We start from the raw sequence: 19,263 nt of genomic DNA on the forward strand, positions 1-19,263 counted from the left end.
AGTAGTTCATACTTGTAGCCCCAACTGCTTGGGAAGATCACTCTTTGAGATCAGCCATAGCTTATTAGTGAGACCCCATCTCTCAGCCAATAAGCTGGGTGTGGTGACCCCAAAACAAAAATAGGAAGATTGGCAAAAAGGGTTTCACCAGCCATTTCTCAGATTAACCATGTTAAAGTGAGGATTGCATTTGTTGCATGTGTGTTGCACTATTAAGCAAGGTCATGGCAAAAGGTGGAAGTGAAAAGAGGTCTGTCAAACTTATTCCAGTCATTTTTTTTTTTTTTTTTTGCTTACGTGGTGCTGAGGACTCGAACCCAGGGCCTCATGTATGCAAGGCAAGCGCTCTACCACTGAGCCACCTTCCCAGCCCCATTCCAGTCATTTTTAATGCAACAGCTACTAATGTGTGTTGCAGTTTAAAATACTATCACAAATGACCAAACCAGCTGGATGCCCAAACCCAGAAGTATTTTGTGCAAACTGAGACTTGTCTTCCTGTCTAATCCATATAGTAGAAAATCTGGTATTAAAGACCCCAGTCTTCCTTTCCCTTCTCATTTCCTGGATTGTCTACACTGAATAAAATTCCTATTCTTTTTTTTTTTTTTTTTGCCAGTCCTAGGGCTTGAATTCTGGGTCTGGGCACAGTCCCTGAGCTCCTTTTACTCAAGGCTAGCATTCTACCACTTGAGTCACAGGGCCAACTTACGGCTTTTTCTGTGATTAACTGAAGATAAGAGTCTCATGGACTTTCCTGCCTGGACTGGCTTTGAACTATGATCCTCAGATCTCAGCCTCCTAAGTAGCTAGGATTACAGGTATTACAGGATTACAGTAGCTAGGTATTACTGGCACCTGGCTAAAGTTCCTATTCTTCATTAAATTCTTGTTTCTGGTTCACGTGCTTGAACTGCTCTTGTTACTAGTCTCAGCATATCTAGTCTTTCTCTGACTTCCCAGTGTAAATGGCATTTTTTTTCTTTTTTGAGTTCAAATCTTGCTATGTAGCTCAAGGCTGACCTTGAACTCATGATCTTCCTGCCTCTGATTCCTAACTGTAGGGGTTATAGATGTGCACCACTACCGATGGTTTTTGTAGCACTTTTTTCTAAGTCATGGTGTATTAGACTCTTAAGTATTACTTTTTTATGAATCCTTCTAATTTTTCTTTTTTTTTTTTTTTTTTTTTTTTTTTTTTTTTTTTTTTGTCGGTCGTGGGCCTTGAACTCTGGGCCTGGGCGCTGTCCCTCAGCTCTTCAGCTCAAGGCGAGCGCTCTACCACTTGAGCTACAGCGCCACTTCCGGTTTTCTGGTGGTTTTATTGGAGATAGGAGTCTCACAGTCTTTCCTGCCCGGGCTGGCTTTGAACCGCGATCCTCAGATCTCAGCCTCCTGAGTAGCTAGGATTACAGGCGTGAGCCACCAGCGCCCGGCGAATCCTTCTAATTTTTCTAGGTGGGAATTTTTTTTTTTCTTCTGGGCATCTACAATTTTTATTTCCTTTTGTGTGTGTATAATTATATATACAATTGTGTATATATTATTAACATTAACATATAACATTAACATTTTTTAAACATATGTATATATTTGTTGTAGAATTTATAAAACACAATAATGTAATTATAGCATATATAGCATATAATTGTAACATTTATATATAATATAAATATATTTTTGGTGGATTATTTTTTATATGCCAGATACACTGAATGAACCAAAGCACTCAGAAGATGAGGGTTTAAACAAGTTATGACAGATACAGGTATTTATTTGAACAATCACCTTTGGATAGTGGAGCTCATGCATCTATCATTTATTCATTCAGCAAACATTTATTAAAGTTTCTATGTCAGAGACTGCTTGGTGCATTGGATATAGTGGTGAGCATGATAGACATGGTTCTTGCTGTTGCAGAGATTATATAATTATGTTTCTTACATTTTTGCCAAGAAATAATTTTATGTCATAGAACTATAGAAAATATTAAACTCATCTACATTTTATACAATAAGAAAAACAGTCTTCATTTTGAGATTTATTTGTATAAAATGAGAAAACAGTGCTGCCTAATACCTTGGTTTTATTTAATACATAAAGGTAGCACTCCAAGAAAGTTAATATACATGAAATTGGATGGCTTTTTAATGTATGTGTTTTCTTCACAGTTGTATTGTGACTTGTGGAAGTGACGGTGATGTGAGGATTTGGGAAGACTTAGATGATGATGATCCTAAATCCATCAATGTTGGAGAAAAGGCATACTCATGTGCTTTGAAGGTAGTAAAAACAGTTTCATCAATTGATGTGGGAGGATGTGATTTTTATGCTTGAGAGAAAATACTTTCATGGAAAGTTTGAATATAGATGTGCTCTTTTGCTTTGTTTCCCTTATGAAATAATATTAAAGACATATAAGAATACTATAACTTGCAAAAAAAAAAACCTTTAAGATAAAATAGTGATAAAAAGTGTTGAGGGGGCTGGGAAGGTAGCTCAGTGGTAGAGTGCTTGCCTTGCATGCATGAGGCCCTGGGTTCGATTCCTCAGCACTACATAAGCAAAAAAAAAAAAAGAAAGCCGGAAGTGGCGCTGTGGCTCAAGTGGTAGAGTGCTAGCCTTGAGCTGAAGAGCTGCGGGACAGTGCCCAGGCCCAGAGTTCAGTCCCCACGACCAGACCCCCCCCCCAAAAAAAAAAAAGTGTTGAGCCAACTAGCATATACACAAGAGTCCTAGGGTGGTGGCTGATGTCTATAATCCTAGTTACTGAAAAGTAGAGGTTAGGAAGGTTATGGTTTGAGGCCAGCTTAAGCAAAAAGTTAGTTTGAAACCTCATCTTAACAAATATATCTAGGTATAGTGATGTGCTCCTGTCATGCCAGCTATACATAAATAGGAAGACCATGGGCTGGAGTTGGCTCAGTAGTAGAGCGCTTGCCTTGCATGCCTGAGGCCCTGGGTTCGATTCCTCAGCACCACATAAGCAAAAAGAAAAAAGCCGGAAGTGGCACTGTGGCTCGGGTGGTAGGGCACTAGCCTTGAGCTGAAGAGCTGAGGGACAGTGCTCAGGCCCAGAGTTCTGGCCCCACAACTGGACCAAAAAAATAAATAAATAAATAGGAAGACCACAGTCCAGGATTTCTTAAGCAAAAATGCAAGCCCCTACCCCAAAAAATACTTAAGTAAAAATGGGCTGGGTACATGTTTAGTACCCTGAATTTAAACTCTGGTAGTGCCCAATCAATCAATGAATGAAATAAATATACACAGAAGAAAATGATGACATATATATATATATATATATATATATATATATATATATATATATATATATATATATATTTATAAGTATTGAAAACACTAATGAAAAGTTCCTATAGTTTTAAATAATTCCTTAGGTTATTTGGATAATGAGTATCTTAATCCATTTTGGGCTGCTGTAACAATACTATAGACCCCCCCCCCCCCCAAAAAAAAAAAAAAAAAGAGTTTTATGGATTTTCCTGCCCAGGTTGGCTTTGAATGGAGATCCTTAGATCTCAGACTCCAGAGTAGCCAGGATTACAGTTGTGAGCTACTGGCACCTGGCTAGACTTGAGAAATTATAATGAGCAGAAATTTTCTTGTTCACAATTTCATGATTTTGGAGATTCTTAAGCTTGGAATCAAGGGACTGGCATCTGATGAAGAGTATGGGAAGTAGGGCAGGTGTGTGTGTGTGTGTGTGTGTGTGTGTGTGTGTGTGTGTGTGTGTGTGTGTGTGTGTGTGTGTGTGTGTGTGTGTGTGTGTGTGTGTGTGTGTGTGCGCGCGCGTGCGCGTGCGCGTGTTGAACTTGAGCCTTCATGCTCTTCTTGTTCACAGATGATTCTCTACCACTTGAATACAACTCTAGTCTAACTTTTTGTTGGATAATAGGAGTCTAATGGACTTCTCTGCCCATTCTCTGCTTGCTTCAAAGTGTGATCCTGAGTAGCTAGTATTGTAGAAGGGAGCCAGGGATGCCTGGCTTGATGAGGACATGACTGCATACTTCCATGGTTGGAAGGGCAAAGAGAAAGCAAGAAAATAAGAAGATCCAACTCATTGATTCTAATGAACTCACATACTTCCAGATTATGGCAGCAGATTTCTCATGGCTTCATCATCTCTTATTAGTCTCCCCTCCCAACACTATATAGTGTTGGTAATTAAGTTTCCAACAGACTTTTTGGGGACACATTTAAACCAAAGCAGTGAGCTAAAAACCACTGAGTTTGCTGGGAAGGTGGCTCAGTGGTAGAGTGCTTGCCTTGCATGCATGAAGCCCTGGGTTCGATTCCTCAGCACCACATAAGCAAAAAGAAGAAAGCCGGAAGTGGCACTGTAGCTCAAGTGGTAGAACGCTAGCCTTGAGCTGAAGAGCTGAGGGACAGCGCCCAGGCCCAGAGTTCAGGCCCCATGACCGGACCCAAAAACAAAAACAAACAAACAAAAAAACCAAAACCACTTAGTTTTCCCCTCAAAAGGAAAAGGGAGAACATTTCAATTTTGCTTAAAAGTATAATTCCTTCCTTTCCCTTATCCTCTTAAAAATAGTTCCACAGTTAGAATTATGTCCTCTTTGTGTGTGTGTGTGTGTGTGTGTGTGTGTGTGTGTGTGTGTGTGTGTGTGTGTGTGTGTGTGTGTGTGTGTGTGTGTGTGTGTGTGTGTGTGTGTGTGTGTGTTTCACACATGAGGGATATTTGGCTTTTTAAGCTTGGGTTGTCTCTGTCACCATGATGTTTTCCAGTTCCAATCATTTTTCTGCAACTGACATTTAATTTTTCTTTATGGCTAGGTAATATTCTAGGAACATAGGTACCATATCTTTATCCAGTTGTTATTTAGCAACTTGGCTGATTCCACTAGTTGTTGTGAACAGTGCTGCAATAAACATGGGTGTGTAGGCTCTCTGGAGACAGCAACTCACTGTTGAACTCTGAAACAAGTGGATCCAAAGAATGCCTTTCTTCACCAAGGCTGTTGTTTCATACTAGTGGTCATTCTCTCACAAAACCATTTAAGGTTAAGGTGTGGGAGTTGTGTGGGCTTTCCCCCAGAGGTAGAGTTGGCACTCTGTCTAAAGAATCTGTTTTATCTGTATTGCAGTCTTTTTCCCCTTGTCCAATCAGCTGGAGGTGTGGGGAGTGCCAGGGAATCCCAGAAGCTCCTCACTGCTTTTCTTCTGCTAATATAGTCTTTCTATAATTTTCTGCCTCCTTGCTACCTCCCTTTTAGTTTTTACTCATCATTTCTCACTTCAGAATCTAGACTGTTCTGTGACCCAAGATTCTTCTCAGAGTAAAAATGGCATGTTTCTAATCCACCATTTTGCATCCCAAGAAACTTTTTATGAGAGAGCAAAGTGAGCTGGGTGTGGTCGCTCTGTATGTAATCCCTGATATTTTCTGTAATCTTAGCTATGCAGGATGTGGAAATGGGAGAGTTGGGGTTCAAGACCATGCCAGGCAAAAGTCATTGAGATCTCCTCTCAGTCAACCAGCCTGTGATCTCATCTATGTGAGAGGATAGATTGGCTCCTGTGCTCTGAGGGAGAATCCGTTTTATGCTGTCTCCTAGGTTCTGGTTCTTTCACAGTTCCAGCATTCCTCAGCTTTTAGATGTATCGCTTAAATCTCTGACATAGGTTCTTTTTGGGGGGGGAGGGGGTTTGGTCGTGGGGCTTGAACTCTGGGCCTGGGCCCTGCCCCTCAGCTCTTCAGCTCAAGGCTAGTGCTCTACCACTTGAGCCACATCCCCACTTCCAGTTTTCTGGTGGTTTATTGGAGATAAGAGTTTCATGGACTTTCCTGCTTGAGCTGGCTTTGAACCACGATCATCAGATCTCAGCCACCAGCACCTGGCATTTTTTTTTTTCCGGTCATGGGGCCTGAACTCTGGGCCTGGGCGCTGTCCCTCAGCTCTTTAGCTCAAGGCTAGTGCCCTATTACTTGAGCCACAGCACCACTTCCGGCTTTTCTCTGCTTATGTGGTGCTAAGGGATCGAACCCAGCGCCTCATGCATGCGAGGCAAGTACTCTTACCACTGAACCAACTTCCCAGCCTGGCTTTTTATTTCTTATAGGAGTTTTCGGTATATAGGTACTGGGATGCTGCCAACCATATTGGGTTTGTTATGCCAGTGTTTCTTACTTTTATTTTCTTTTAGAATGGAAAGTTGGTCACTGCAGTTTCCAACAACACTGTTCAAGTCCACACATTTCCTGAAGGAGTTCCAGATGGCATATTGACTCGCTTCACTACAAATGCAAACCATGTGATCTTTAATGGAGATGGTACTAAAATTGCTGCTGGATCAAGGTAAGGCTCTGACAGAAGAAAAATATTAGAAGGCAAAGCCTCATTTGTTTATTTCAGGATAATATTTTAGGATTATGAGCAATGAATTTGTATTTGTTCTTATTAAATCTTTAGTATAAAGGTTTTTTTGGGGGGACAAGAGAGTGTAGTACCAGGGTTTAAACTGAGAGCTTTATGCTTGCTAGGCAGGTGGTGTTTTTTTTTGTTGTTGGTTGTGGGGCTTGAACTCAGGGTCTGGGTGCTGTCCCTGAGCTCTTTTGTTCAAGGCTAGTGCTCTACCACTTAGAGCTACAGCCTACTTCTGGTTTTTGAGTAATTAAGTGAAGATTAGAGTCTCATGGGGACTTTTCTGCCTGAGCTGGCTTTGAACTGTGATCCTCAGATCTTAGCCTCCTTCCTGAGTAACCACACCTGCCTGCACATCCAGATTTCTTTGTAGTAAATTCCTATGGATAAAATTTTTTTCTCTTTAAAAAATTTTTTTTCTTATTATTATAAAGGTGACATACAGAGGGGATTATGGTTTCATAAGTCAGGTAATGAGTACATTTCTTTCTTTTTTTTTTTTGCCAGTTCTACAGCTTGAACTCAGGGCTTGGACACTGTCCCTGAGCTTCTTACAGTGCCACTCTCAGCCTTTTCTGTTTATGTGATATTGAAGAATTAAACCCAGGGCTTCATGCATGTTAAGCAAGCACTCTTCCACTAAACCACATTCCCAGCCCATGAAATACGTTTTTTTTTCTGGACAGTGTCATCTCTTCCCTCATTCTCTCCCAGTTTTCCCCTCTCATCTCTACCCATGTTATACAGTTCATTTTCAACCTAATTTTTACTGAGTACCACTGCTGCCTTTGTTCACCCTATATTCTTCCCATTTTTGTGTCTTCTTACCCTCTCAGAGACAGAAAAACAAACAAAAGAGGACAAGAAAAAGAAAAAAAGTCTTTATTTCCATTTCCTGGAGTTCATTTTGATAACTTTATATATATAATTTTATATGATCATAGGCACAGTGGTATTGCACCTTTGTGTTCTTCACCTAAAGTGTGTTCCATTGGTTTCACTGTGTGTGAATGCCTAGAGTTTTATCATGTCCTAGCTTCCACATATGAGAGAGCATGTGTGCCAGTTGTCTCTCTGAATTTGGCTTACCTCACTTAAGGTGGATGAAATTTAATAAAATGTTCTATGACAAACTTGTGATTGTTTTATAAATTGAGAAAATATATTGCTTTGCAGACTATTTACTCAGAGACTATTAAAAGAGATCAGGGAATGGTGATAGTTTGATACAAATTAAAAAAATTTTTGGTGTGGGGGGCGTGGGGAGGCTGGGAAGGGATGTGAAGGGTAAATAAAGGAGGAGGCTGCAATGCTTGATAAGAAATGTACTCATTATCTTGCCCATGTAATTGTAACCCCTCTGTACAGTATGTTCACAATAAAAAAAAATAAAAATAAAAAAAATAAAAATAAATAAAATTAAAAAAAATTTTTTTTGGTGTAACCTGGATTATACAATCTGAATTTTTGCAGGTTCCCTTGATGCTTATTTTTCATAGGATAAATGTAATTGGTTGACTTGTTGAGGTAGAATGAAACACATAGTACTTTTCAAATGTGACTATAATTAGATTACCAAATAATAAGAGCTTAAGATGTAACTGTTCAGAAGATTTGTATTTTAACAGTGTAAGAAATTTTGACTTGTGTTTTCAGTATCTTTATAAAAACTGAAAGGCTGATCATTAAATTTGAGTGCCAAATTTTTCAAGTTACTATTAAGATACAACATTCATTCTTGTGATTTTGAAATGATAACAGAGGCTTTTGTATTAGCATATATTTATGTGCATTACTTTTACTATTTATAGTGATTTTCTTGTCAAAATTGTGGATGTGGTGGATTGTAGCCAACAGAAAACATTTCGAGGACACGATGCCCCTGTTTTAAGTCTTTCTTTTGATCCTAAGGACATCTTTCTGGTAATTATCCTCTCACCCACCCTTTTTGTGTATTTCCTGAGTGTGTATAAAGTTATTTTCATCCTGTTGTGAAAGGTTATTTGATTGAATCAATTGAACCAATTTCTATGTTGTTTTATGGCTGTAATTTTAGGGAAATGTGTTTTTTATTCCTTCAGGCATCAGCTAGCTGTGATGGATCTGTCAGAGTGTGGCACATCCCTGATCAGGTAAATTCATCAATTTAAATTTAAAACTGTTTTTGTCGATTTCTGTCTTATACTGGCTGTCACATATTTTATTATTGGCCCAAAATACTTACTTTTTTGTAGCGTGTTTCAGATAGCTTTAGTATTGTTTTTGTGATTAAATTGTAAAATTGTAGAACAATGTGAAAGACTGATTGCTTTTATGCCTAATCAACAAAGGGAATGATTTATGTATTCTATATAAGTTTACAATTAACTACCATATGTTGGGTTTTGTATTGGATGTTGGTGGTACAAACACAAGGCATAGACCATACTTAGAGAATTACATATGCATTTGACAGTAGGTTTTAAAGGATATGTGAAGAAAATGCTTTCTGGATTGATAAAGGGAACAGTTAGGTCTTCATGAGGCAATTAGACCATATTTGGAATTTTTGAAGTACTGTGGCTGTTGGAAAGAATTTCTGCACAGGTATGCCTTAGTAGCCACAGTTCATTCCCTCATTCTTAAAATATTTAGTTCTGACTTTGACCCCTTAATGTTTTATAGTAAACATTTCAAGTTTTATTTATTTTTGTAGACATATTAAATTTTTAATATACTGAGGGATTTTTTTCTGCATACATATTTATTCAGTGAGTATATGGTATATTGTTTGCCTATTCTGCACAGAAAATACTCTTATTTGAGACTTAATACTCTTATTTAAGACATATATATGCAAATATGTTTAAGACTTGTATATCTGAAGAACTTGGAACAATTTAGGTTAAAAAAGTTTTGTAATCAAAGTAATAAATGGCTTTTTCTGAGATATATGTCAGTTTGAAGAAAATGCCTATTAAATGAACTGTTTGGGGGGAGTTATCATAAAAGGAAATAAATTTTCTTTTTTAAAAATCCAGACATGTGCTATTAGTTGGCCACTACTACAAAAATGCAACGATGTGGTAAATGCAAAATCTATCTGCAGACTTGCTTGGCAGCCCAAAAGTGGAAAGGTAAATAGCTTCTATTTTTGAACCTTTAAATTATCTCTTACAGTTCTTGTAAACTTTCAGTGTAAGAATAGTATTTTTAATTATAATTTTCATTTGAATTATAAATTTTAGATCCCTATGACAAATACTTAATATTGAATATATATGTATAATTTTTTTGGTCAGTCATGGGGCTTGAACTCACTGCTTGAGCACTGTCCCTGAGCCTCGTTGTGGTCAAGGCTAGTGCTCTACTACTTCATCCACAGCTCCACTTCCAAAATATTTCGATTTTTTTTTTGGGGGGGGGGTTCCGGTCGTGGGGCCTGAACTCTGGGCTTGGGCGCTGTTCCTCAGCTCTTCAGCTCAAGGCTAGTGCTCGACCACTTGAGCCACAGTGCCACTTCCGGCTTTTTTTCTTTTTGCTTATGTGGTGCTGAGGAATCGAACCCAGGGCCTCAGGCATGCAAGGCAAATGCTCTACCACTGAGCCACCTTCCCAGCCCCGGAAAATATTTCAATTTTTAAAAGATTCTTTTAACTACTTCAGAAGCTAAAATCAGGAGGATTGAGGTTTAAGACCAGCCTGAGCAAAAAGTTCTCAAAATCCCATCTCAACCAATAAAAGCTGGATGTGGTAGCTGTGTCTGTCATTCCAGCTAAGTGAACAACAGAAGAATCCTGTGAACATATTCATACATCTGCACTGCAGAGTATGTAGAACAAAAATATCGCACCATGTGGAAGATTTGGAACATCCTACCTGTTCATGTATAGAAAACTGGATAAATTAATTGTGGGTAGTCCTGAAAGTAAAATTGTCTGTAATCGTTAGAATGAAGATCTTTTATCTCCTTCTAGGGAATGATCTTTTAGATGCATTGTTATGTAAAAAGATTAAGCTATAGCAGGGCAGGTATCAGTAGGATGTTAATGCTTATTAATAAAGAGTAAAAGATTGCCAGGTGCTGGTGGCTCACACCTGTAATCCTAGCCACTCAGGAGGCTGAGACCTGAGCATCAAAGCCAGTCTGGGCAGTAAAGTCTGTGTGACTTCTCTCCAATTAACCATCAGAAACTGGAAGTGGAGCTGTGGCTCAGAGTGGCAGAGTGCTAGTTTTGAGGGGGGAAAAAAAAGTTTAAGGACAGTGCCCAGGCCCTAAATTCAAGCCCCACAACTGACAAAAAAAAAAAAAAGAAGAAGTAATAATAAATAAAATAAAATAGAGTGAAAGATGTCTAAGAAGTTACTTTTCCACAAATAGTTAAGTATATGTACATATGCATTCCTATATACTCTGTTTATATTTGCCATTGGATAGAAGTAGGATTTAGGGATGGAAGATTTTTTCAGAATATATGCTTTGTGTCATGTCAACTTTTTTTTTTTTTTTTTTTGGTTGTGGGGCTTGAAATGAGGCCTGGGCACTTTTCTGCTCAAGGCGAGCACTCTACTACTTTGAGCCACAGCTCCACTTCCAGGTTTTTGGTGGTTAATTGGAGATAAGAGTCTCATTGACTTTCCTGCACAAGTTGGCTTTGAACCTGGATCCTCAGATCTCAGCCTCCTGCTTCGCTAGGATTATGGGTGTGAGCCACCAGTGCCGACGGGGTCATGTCAACTTTGAAGAGTGTACATGCTGTGTGAAAGTAGTCATTGAGCTCAAAGAGAATCCTGTATACTTTAGTACTTTTCTCTGCTGGTAATCTAATTGGAAGTAAAGCTAATATTAATAATTCATTTTTATAAGCATGGAAAAAATACTTTGTTTTGTTTTGGTGCTAATCCTCATGAATGCCAAGTGTACACTCTGCCACTGAGTTACATCCCCAGTTCCTACAGTAGTTATTTATTTGTTTATTTATTGCTAATCTGGAATTTGGAGGAATTATGTAAGAAGTTAATTTTTTCTCTTTTTTTTTTTTTTTTTTTTTGTCGGTCGTGGGGCTTGAACTCTGGGCCTGGGTGCTGTCCCTCAGCTCTTCAGCTCAAGGCGAGCACTCTACCACTTGAGCTACAGCGCCACTTCCGGTTTTCAGGTGGTTTATTGGAGATAGGAGTCTCACGGTCTCTCCTGCCCAGGCTGGCTTTGAACCGCGATCCTCAGATCTCAGCCTCCTGAGTAGCTAGGATTACAGGCATGAGCCACCAGCGCCCGGCTTTCTCTTTTTTTGATTCCAGTACTAGGGCTTGAGCTTAGTGCCTCATACTCTCACTTGGCATTTTCTCTCAAGGCTGGCTCTCTTCTACTTAAACCATACCTCCACTTTGGGCTTTTTGCTGGTTAATTGGAGATAAATCTCATAACCTGTTCACTGGGCTGGCTTTGAACTGAAATCCTCAGGTCTCAGCCTCTTGAGTAGCTAGAATTACTGACATGAGTTACCAGCATCCAGCTTAGAATTTTTATTTTTATTTTTCGCTTATGGGGCTTGAACTCTGGGTCTGGGTGCTGTCCTTCAGCTCAAGGCTAGTGCTCTACCACTTGAGCCACAGTGCCACTTCCAGTTTTCTGAGGGATTTATTGGATTTAAGAGTCTCACGGACTTTCATGCCCAGGCTAGCTTTGAACAGTAGTCCTCAGATCTCAGCCTCCTAAGTAGTGTGAGCAGCGCCCGGCTGAGCTTAGAATTTTTTTAAACTTTGTTTTTGTTGTTGTTCCAGGACTTGGGTTTTAATTTAGGACCTCATGATCGTGTTTGGCTTTTTCATGCAAGGCTGGTGCTCTACCACATAAGGCACAACTCCACTCTATAAATTTCTCTTTTCTTTGCATTTTTGATATTCAAAGGATTCAGATTTCCTTTTAGGAAAATGAGCTGAATATTGAGATGCAGAACCTAGATTCCCTTAGAAATAGTATTAAAATTACTATTAAGCCAAGTGCTGGTGGCTGACACTGTCATCCTAGCTACTCAGGAAGCTGAGATCTGAGGATTGAGGTTCGAAGCCAGTCTGGGCTGTGAGAATTTATCATCAATTAACCACAAAAGCCAGAAGTAGTGTTGTGGTTCAAGAGGTAGAGTGCTGCCTTGAATACAAAAGCTTAAGGACAGGGCACAGGCCCAGAGTTCAAGTCCCAGGGCTGGCAAAAATAATAATGAGGCTAAGTATTGTCTGTTTTTTATTCCCAAATAGTAAAATGATCATCCATGGGGTTTTTTTTTTGAAGTCTCCAACTTTTTTTAATTCAATTTTATTGTAAAGTTACCTGAGTGAGGCAATGAGTACATTTCTTTTTAAACATTGTCACCCCCTCCTTTGTTTTTTTCTTACTATCCCTTCCCTCTCCCACTACCCCTATTCTCCCCCCATCACCCATGTTTCTTATTTCAGTATTTTAAATAAATTTTTGTTTTGTTTCAATTAAAATTAAAATTTCCTTATATATTTTTTTGTTGGTTGGGGGGCTTGAACTATGGGCCTGGGCACTGTGCCTGAGCTTTGCAGCTCAAAGTGAGAGCTCTACCCCTTGAGCCACAGCGCCACTTCCAGTTTTCTGGTGGTTAATTGAAGATAAGAGTCTCATGGACTTTCTTGCCCAGGCTGTCTTTGAACTGTGATCCTCAGATCTCAGCCTCTTGAGTGGCTAGGATTACAGGTGTCAGTCACTGGCACCTAGCTTCCTTATATGTTTTATAAATGTATGTATGTTTTATAAATTTATCCTTTTCAAATTGAACTTATATAAACTTTTGTTTAAATTTTGTATTTTCTAATAGTTACTTGCAATTCCTGTGGAAAAATCTGTAAAGTTATATAGAAGAGAAACATGGAGTAATCAATTCGATCTTTCAGATAGTTTCATCTCTCAGGTAGGTTTTGTGACACTTTCAGGAGACCATAGGAATACTTAATGGCTACTCCACCAAATACTGTTGCAGTGGGAAGTGGAGAAAAGTTTCCCACTATTTGCGCACACGAGCACGCACGTGCACAAGCTTGTGCACGTACTTGTGTGTGTGTGTGTGTTTTAAGAAAAAAGACTAGCCTTCTCCATGATAGATTGCTAACTCTTTTTTTTTTTTTTTTTAATTTTTGGCTAGTCCTGAGGCTTGACCTCAGCCTGGAAACTGTCCCTGAGCTTCTTTTGCTCAAGGCTAGCACTCTGCCACTTGAGCCATAGCACCACTTCTGGCTTTTTCTGTTTATGTAGTACTGAGGAATTGAACCCAGGGCTTCATGCATGCTAGGCAAGCACTGTACCACTAGACCACATTCCCAGCATTTCTAACTCTTACATGACCTTTCTCTTATAAGCTTTGATAAGGAAAAAAGTACTTTTGAAGTCTAAAATCAAATTTAACCCTAGCTTAATAATTAGAGCAATTTTTGTTTTTATTGTAAAGTAAGTGGAATGTTAGAGCAAGAAAGGTTAGTACGTTCTTCTTGCTTATTCTCTGGTCTCTGTCTTTTTCATATCTTAAATTTTAGAGGAAAGTTATTATTGTAGTTCTCTCTTTTAGACACATGCACGTGTGTACACACACCCATACCCACATTATTATTATTTTTTTTGGTCGGTCATAGGTTCTAAACGTTAGGCCTGGGCATTGTCTCTCAGCTCTTCAGCTCAAGGCTCTACCACTTGAGCCACAGTGCCACTTCTAGCTTTTTCTGCTTATGTGGTGCTGAAGAATGGAACCCAGGGCCTCATGCATTCAAGGCAAGCAGTCTACCACTGAGCCACCTTCCCAAGCCCTCCCTCCCCCCCCCCACATGATATTTTAAGTATAAATTTTATTTTCAAAGTGATATACAGAAGGGTTACAGTTATATAAGTAAGGTAGAGAGTACATTTGTTATCCCCTCCCTCATTTTTTCCCTACCCACATATTTTATAATTAAGGAATCATAGGCCCAGTAGGTGAATACTGACTTAGGAAGGGTCACTTATTTCACTTATTGGTTGTCTTCATCTTGATGGTGAATGGATGGTAAGAGGGTACCTTGTACTGTCCATTTCTTTTTTTTTTGGTCCGGTCGTGGGGCCTGAACTCTGGGCCTGGGCGCTATCCCTCAGCTCTTCAGCTCAAGGCTAGCACTCTACCACTTGAGCCACAGCGCCACTTCCGGCTTTTTTCTTTCTGCTTATGTGGTGCTGAGGAATCGAACCCAGGGCCTCGAGCATGCAAGGCAAGTGCTCTCCCACTGAGCCACCTTCCCAGCCCTGTACTGTCTATTTCCAAGATGATTTATTTTTAGATTTTACTTTTTTTTTTTTTTTTTGTGGGGCTTGAACTCAGGGCCTGGCACTGTCCCTGAACTTTTTTACTCAAGGCTGGCATTCTACTATTTTGGTTACAGTGCCACTTCCAAGATTTTACTTTTAAAATTTGACACTGATATAATTTTCTTGTGGCAATTTTCTCTTTTCTTGAAAACGTAAAAATAAAAAACAAGTCTTTGTCTTATCTTTTGTATATCAAATATATTTATAAATAATAGAGAATAGGAACTTTAAAAATTGGTGATAGTGGATATTAGTTTAAAATAAGATGTTATTTATTGTTTTTCATTACAGATCCTCAATGTAGTAACCTGGTCTCCCTGTGGTCAGTATTTAGCTGCAGGTAGCATTAATGGTTTAATTATAGTTTGGAATGTGGAAACCAAAGTCTGCATGGAAAGGTATGATTCCTGTTCTTTTTTGCTCATTTCTATTATGTTTTTGTATTACTATGAACTATTTTAAAATTGACATGTACAGTTTCTAGATTGTCAAAAGCCTTTTCTAACCACAAATTATCTAAAGAACCTCACAGTTTATATTTTTCTTAACAGTATTTTAAAGAGCTTGCTCTTTATAATTTTTAGGGTGAAACATGAGAAAGGTTATACAATTTGTGGCCTGGCCTGGCATCCTACTTGTGATCAGATATCTTACACTGATGCTGAGGGAAATCTTGGGCTCCTGGAAAATGTCTGTGACTCCAGTGGAAAGACTTCAAGAAGTAAGGTAATGTGGATTAAGGTAGAGCATTTTCTCCCAACTGTTTCTGCATTTGAATGTATTTGAAGACAACAAATTACCATATGCTCTTGTGAAATTATAATTCATATTTCTGTTCTTTGATGCTCAGCAGTTATTTATAGTTATAGACTTTTTAAAAATTTGTTTTGATTTCAGTAGTACTGTGGTTTGAACTCAGAGCCTTGTGCTTTCTAGGCACATGCTCTACTATAAGAGCCATACCCTCAGCCCTAGCAATTGTCTATAATAAAGAAAACTTTCAGCTGGGTGCCAGTGGCTAATGCCTATAATCCTAGTTACTCAGGAGGCTGTAATTTGAGGATCGAGGTTTGAAGCCAGCTTGGGCAGGAAGCTCTGTGAGACTCTTATGTCAAATAAACCACTCAAAAAAGCTGGATAGAGGCTGGGAACGTGGCTTAGTGGTAGAGTGCTTGCTTTGCATGCATGAGGCCCAGGGTTCGATTCCTCAGCACCACATAAGCAAAAGAACCCAGAAGTGGCGCTGTGTCTAGCACTGTGGTAGAGTGCTAGCCTTGAGCTGATGAGCTGAGGGACAGCATCCAGGCCCAGAGTTCAGGGCCCACGACCAACAAAAAAAAAAGCTGGACATGGTGCTGTGGTTCAAGTGGTAGAGCGCTCACCTTGAGCAAAAGAAGCTCAGGGACAGCTCCCAGGCCCAGAGTTCAAGTCCCAGGACCGGCAAAAAAGAAAAGAAAACTTTCTTTTACCTTTTTTCCCCCTTTTTGTGGCACTGGGGATTGAACACTGGGCCTCATGTTTCCTAGGAAAGTATTCTTCCACTTGAGTCACAACTCAGTCCTCAACTTTTTAATCTTTTTACCAATTGGCATGATCTCTATTCATGAAAGCCCTTTAAAATTACCCTCAGGGGGGGATTAAATGATTAATTACATAAGGGTAGAGAAAATAAAGTAATGTCATTAATAAAATTTTAGAGCCAGGTGCCAGTGGCTCATGACTGTAATCCTAGCTACTAAGGAGGCTGAGATCTGAGGATCACGGTTCAAAGCCAGCCCTGGAAGGAAAGTCTGTGAGATTATTATCTCCAGTAAACTACCAGAAAACTGGATATGGCGTTGTGGCTCAAGTGGTGGAGTGCTAGTCTTGAGCTTAAGAGCTGAGGGACAATGCCCAGGTCCAGAGTTCAAGCCCCACACTGAAAGAAAAAAAATCTTAGAAAGTTGAAAATAGAAGAATGATTGGAAATGAGCTTTTCAAAGAATTGGATCCTATGATTGTAATGGAGGGAAGCTAAAGTATAGCTCAGTTTGCCTGCCTAAATTCCCAAAGATTCAGAATTTGATAGCACTAAGCACTGCTGAAAGTGGGGCTGACAGTAGTAAAGTTGACTTAAGAAGCAAATAGATTGCTCCATTATCAATATCTGCCATGTCTAGTGCTGCAAGGTAAATAGGTACCTAGAAGAGGCATAGAGTAGAATGAGAAAGAAAGGCACAAAGACAATCTCGCTAGAGGACACTCCATCTCACAGGACAAAGGCCCTTAGTTTATCTCCCATGCAGTTTTTATTATCCAGTATGATTTAGTAGGAAAAGCAGTAAACTTTGTACATAACTAGTAATGAGTAAATAGGGTTTTTTTTCTAACACAAAGTGGAAATCATTTTGGTAGAAAAGTTACCCCAAGCTGAACATAAGCTCTTTTGCCAGTCTTGGGGCTTGAACTCAAGGCCTAGGCACTGTCCCTGAGCTTCTTTTGCTTAAGGTTAGCACTCTACCACTTGAGCCACAGTGCCACTTCTGGCTTTTTCTGTTTATGTGGTACTGAGGAATGAAACCCAGGGCTTCCTGCATGGTAGGCAAGCAACCACTAAGCCACATTCCCAACCCTGAATATAAGCTCTTAAGCTTTAACATTCTTTTTTTTTTTTTGGGTCCGGTCGTAGGGCCTGAACTCTGGGCCTGGGCACTGTCCTTCAGCTCTTCAGCTCAAGGCTAGCACTCTACCCCTTGAGCCACAGCGCCACTTCCGGCTTTTTTTCTTTTTGCTTATGTGGTGCTGAGGAGTTGAACCCAGGGCCTCAAGCATGCAAGGCAAGCGCTCTACCACTGAGCCACCTTCCCAGCCCCAAGCTTTAACATTCTTGAATAAACTAGTTGTTTTCTTATCTTGGTAAGAAAAGGGTCTTAAGCCAATATTCTTTTTTTTTCTCCAAATATTTCTCCAAATATTTCTACATATGTTTCACAATACTGTGGCATAGTTATACCTAGCTAAGGTCACATTTTAACCTTCACAACGATAATCATCATCACCTTAATCTACATATGAACTCTACAAACTTTAACAATGAGATATTTCTTCAAATCGGGTGATATGTACTTTCCTTTTGCTTAGTATCAGCTGTTCCTTCTTTCTCTCTCATTCCCTTCCTCCCATCACCACCCTTGAGTTGCTTAGTTCTTTTTCTTCAGGATGCTCAGTACAGCTGATGGGCCACCCCAGTCAGAATGGACCATATTCTGAATTCAGACAATGTTTAATAAAATGAGAGAACAGGAAAAGGTACTTCTAAATTCATGTGTTGAAACATAATTTAATGAACAGATGGTAACAAAATGTTAGTTAGCCATTTTAGCCCTAAAAGTTTATGAACCCAAATTAAAAAATTTTTTGCATTTTCTTGTTGGAAAATTGGGTCTTTGCCTCGTATTCATGATGAGGGATATAAAGTGATGACAGGTATTATGACAGAAATATATACTGTGAAGAACAAAACAATGTTTATTTCCATAGAAATATTTATGCTATATTCTTTATTAGTGGTCTTCTGATAAATTTATGCTCCTGAATTATAAATTTATATTGTCTTAACATTTGTATAATTTCTTTCATCATGTAGGAATAATTTATAATTTCTGAAATGTATCTGCTGATTACTTTGTAAAGTGAGTGAAATACTTGTTTACAATGACATTTAACTTCTGTTTATATGTTTATGTTCCTAGAAAATAATAATGAAATTTATGTTGAATTTCTTTGCTTCCTGTCTTTCTATTGGTTCTATCACTTTGTTTCTTTGAACATAAAAATATAACAACAAAAGCTCCCAACTAGCTTTAACTGGGATGGTTTAAAGTAAATGTGTGAAAAGGTAAGTAAAGCTGGGTATACAGGCACATGCCTGTAATCCTAGCACTGGAGAAGCTGAGATGGGGAGATCTCAAGTTCCAAGCCATCCTAAAAAACTATATAAGAAGATCTTGTCTCAAAGTAAACTAAAAGTAAATGGGAGAATGTCTTCTGAGAGACTTGTCTCTTGGGGCTATATAGTTCAGTGCTAGAGCACTTTCCTATCAAGAGCAAAAAGCATTTGGTCTATCCTAGAACCACCAAAACCAAAAAAGGGATAGCTTTTTAGTTGAGTTTCACTTATATGTGCTAAATTATATTCATTTGTTCAAGGTATCTAGCAGAGTGGAAAAGGATTACAATGATCTTTTTGATGGAGATGATATAAGTAATCCTGGAGACTTTCTCCATGACAGTGCAGTGGAGATTCCCTCTTTTTCAAAAGGGGTTCTGGATGATGATAATGATGATGACCTCACACTTGTTTCCAGTCGTTCTAGACATCGAAGTCACATCCTAGAAGATGATGAAAACTCAGTTGGTATGTATTGGACTGTGTTCATTTGCCTTGATAAATTTTTTTTGTGGGGGGGGGGAGGTCAGGTCGTGGGGTCTGAACTCTGGGCCTGGGCACTGTCCCTCAGCTCTTCAGCTCAAGGCTAGCGTCTA

The 19,263-nt window shown here is 39.1% G+C and overlaps 1 protein-coding gene across 2 annotated transcripts in view; it reads left to right on the forward strand.

Moving 5' to 3' along the window:
• Positions 1–19,263, forward strand: part of LOC138805126 (WD repeat and HMG-box DNA-binding protein 1-like) — a 65,565-nt gene that overhangs the window by 3,007 nt on the left and 43,295 nt on the right. For both annotated transcript variants that reach the window (XM_069989722.1, XM_069989723.1), the window contains exons 3-11: positions 2,172–2,283; positions 6,193–6,344; positions 8,222–8,333; positions 8,492–8,542; positions 9,431–9,526; positions 13,229–13,321; positions 15,031–15,137; positions 15,324–15,465; positions 18,928–19,135. In XM_069989722.1, the coding sequence (XP_069845823.1) occupies positions 2,172–2,283; positions 6,193–6,344; positions 8,222–8,333; positions 8,492–8,542; positions 9,431–9,526; positions 13,229–13,321; positions 15,031–15,137; positions 15,324–15,465; positions 18,928–19,135 (1,073 nt within the window). The remainder of the gene's footprint in view (positions 1–2,171; positions 2,284–6,192; positions 6,345–8,221; positions 8,334–8,491; positions 8,543–9,430; positions 9,527–13,228; positions 13,322–15,030; positions 15,138–15,323; positions 15,466–18,927; positions 19,136–19,263) is intronic.

This window comes from Dipodomys merriami, unplaced genomic scaffold, assembly GCF_024711535.1.
Source record: "Dipodomys merriami isolate MVZ:Mamm:240054 unplaced genomic scaffold, mDipMer1.0.p SCAF_388, whole genome shotgun sequence".
NCBI classification, from domain to species: Eukaryota; Metazoa; Chordata; class Mammalia; order Rodentia; family Heteromyidae; genus Dipodomys; species Dipodomys merriami.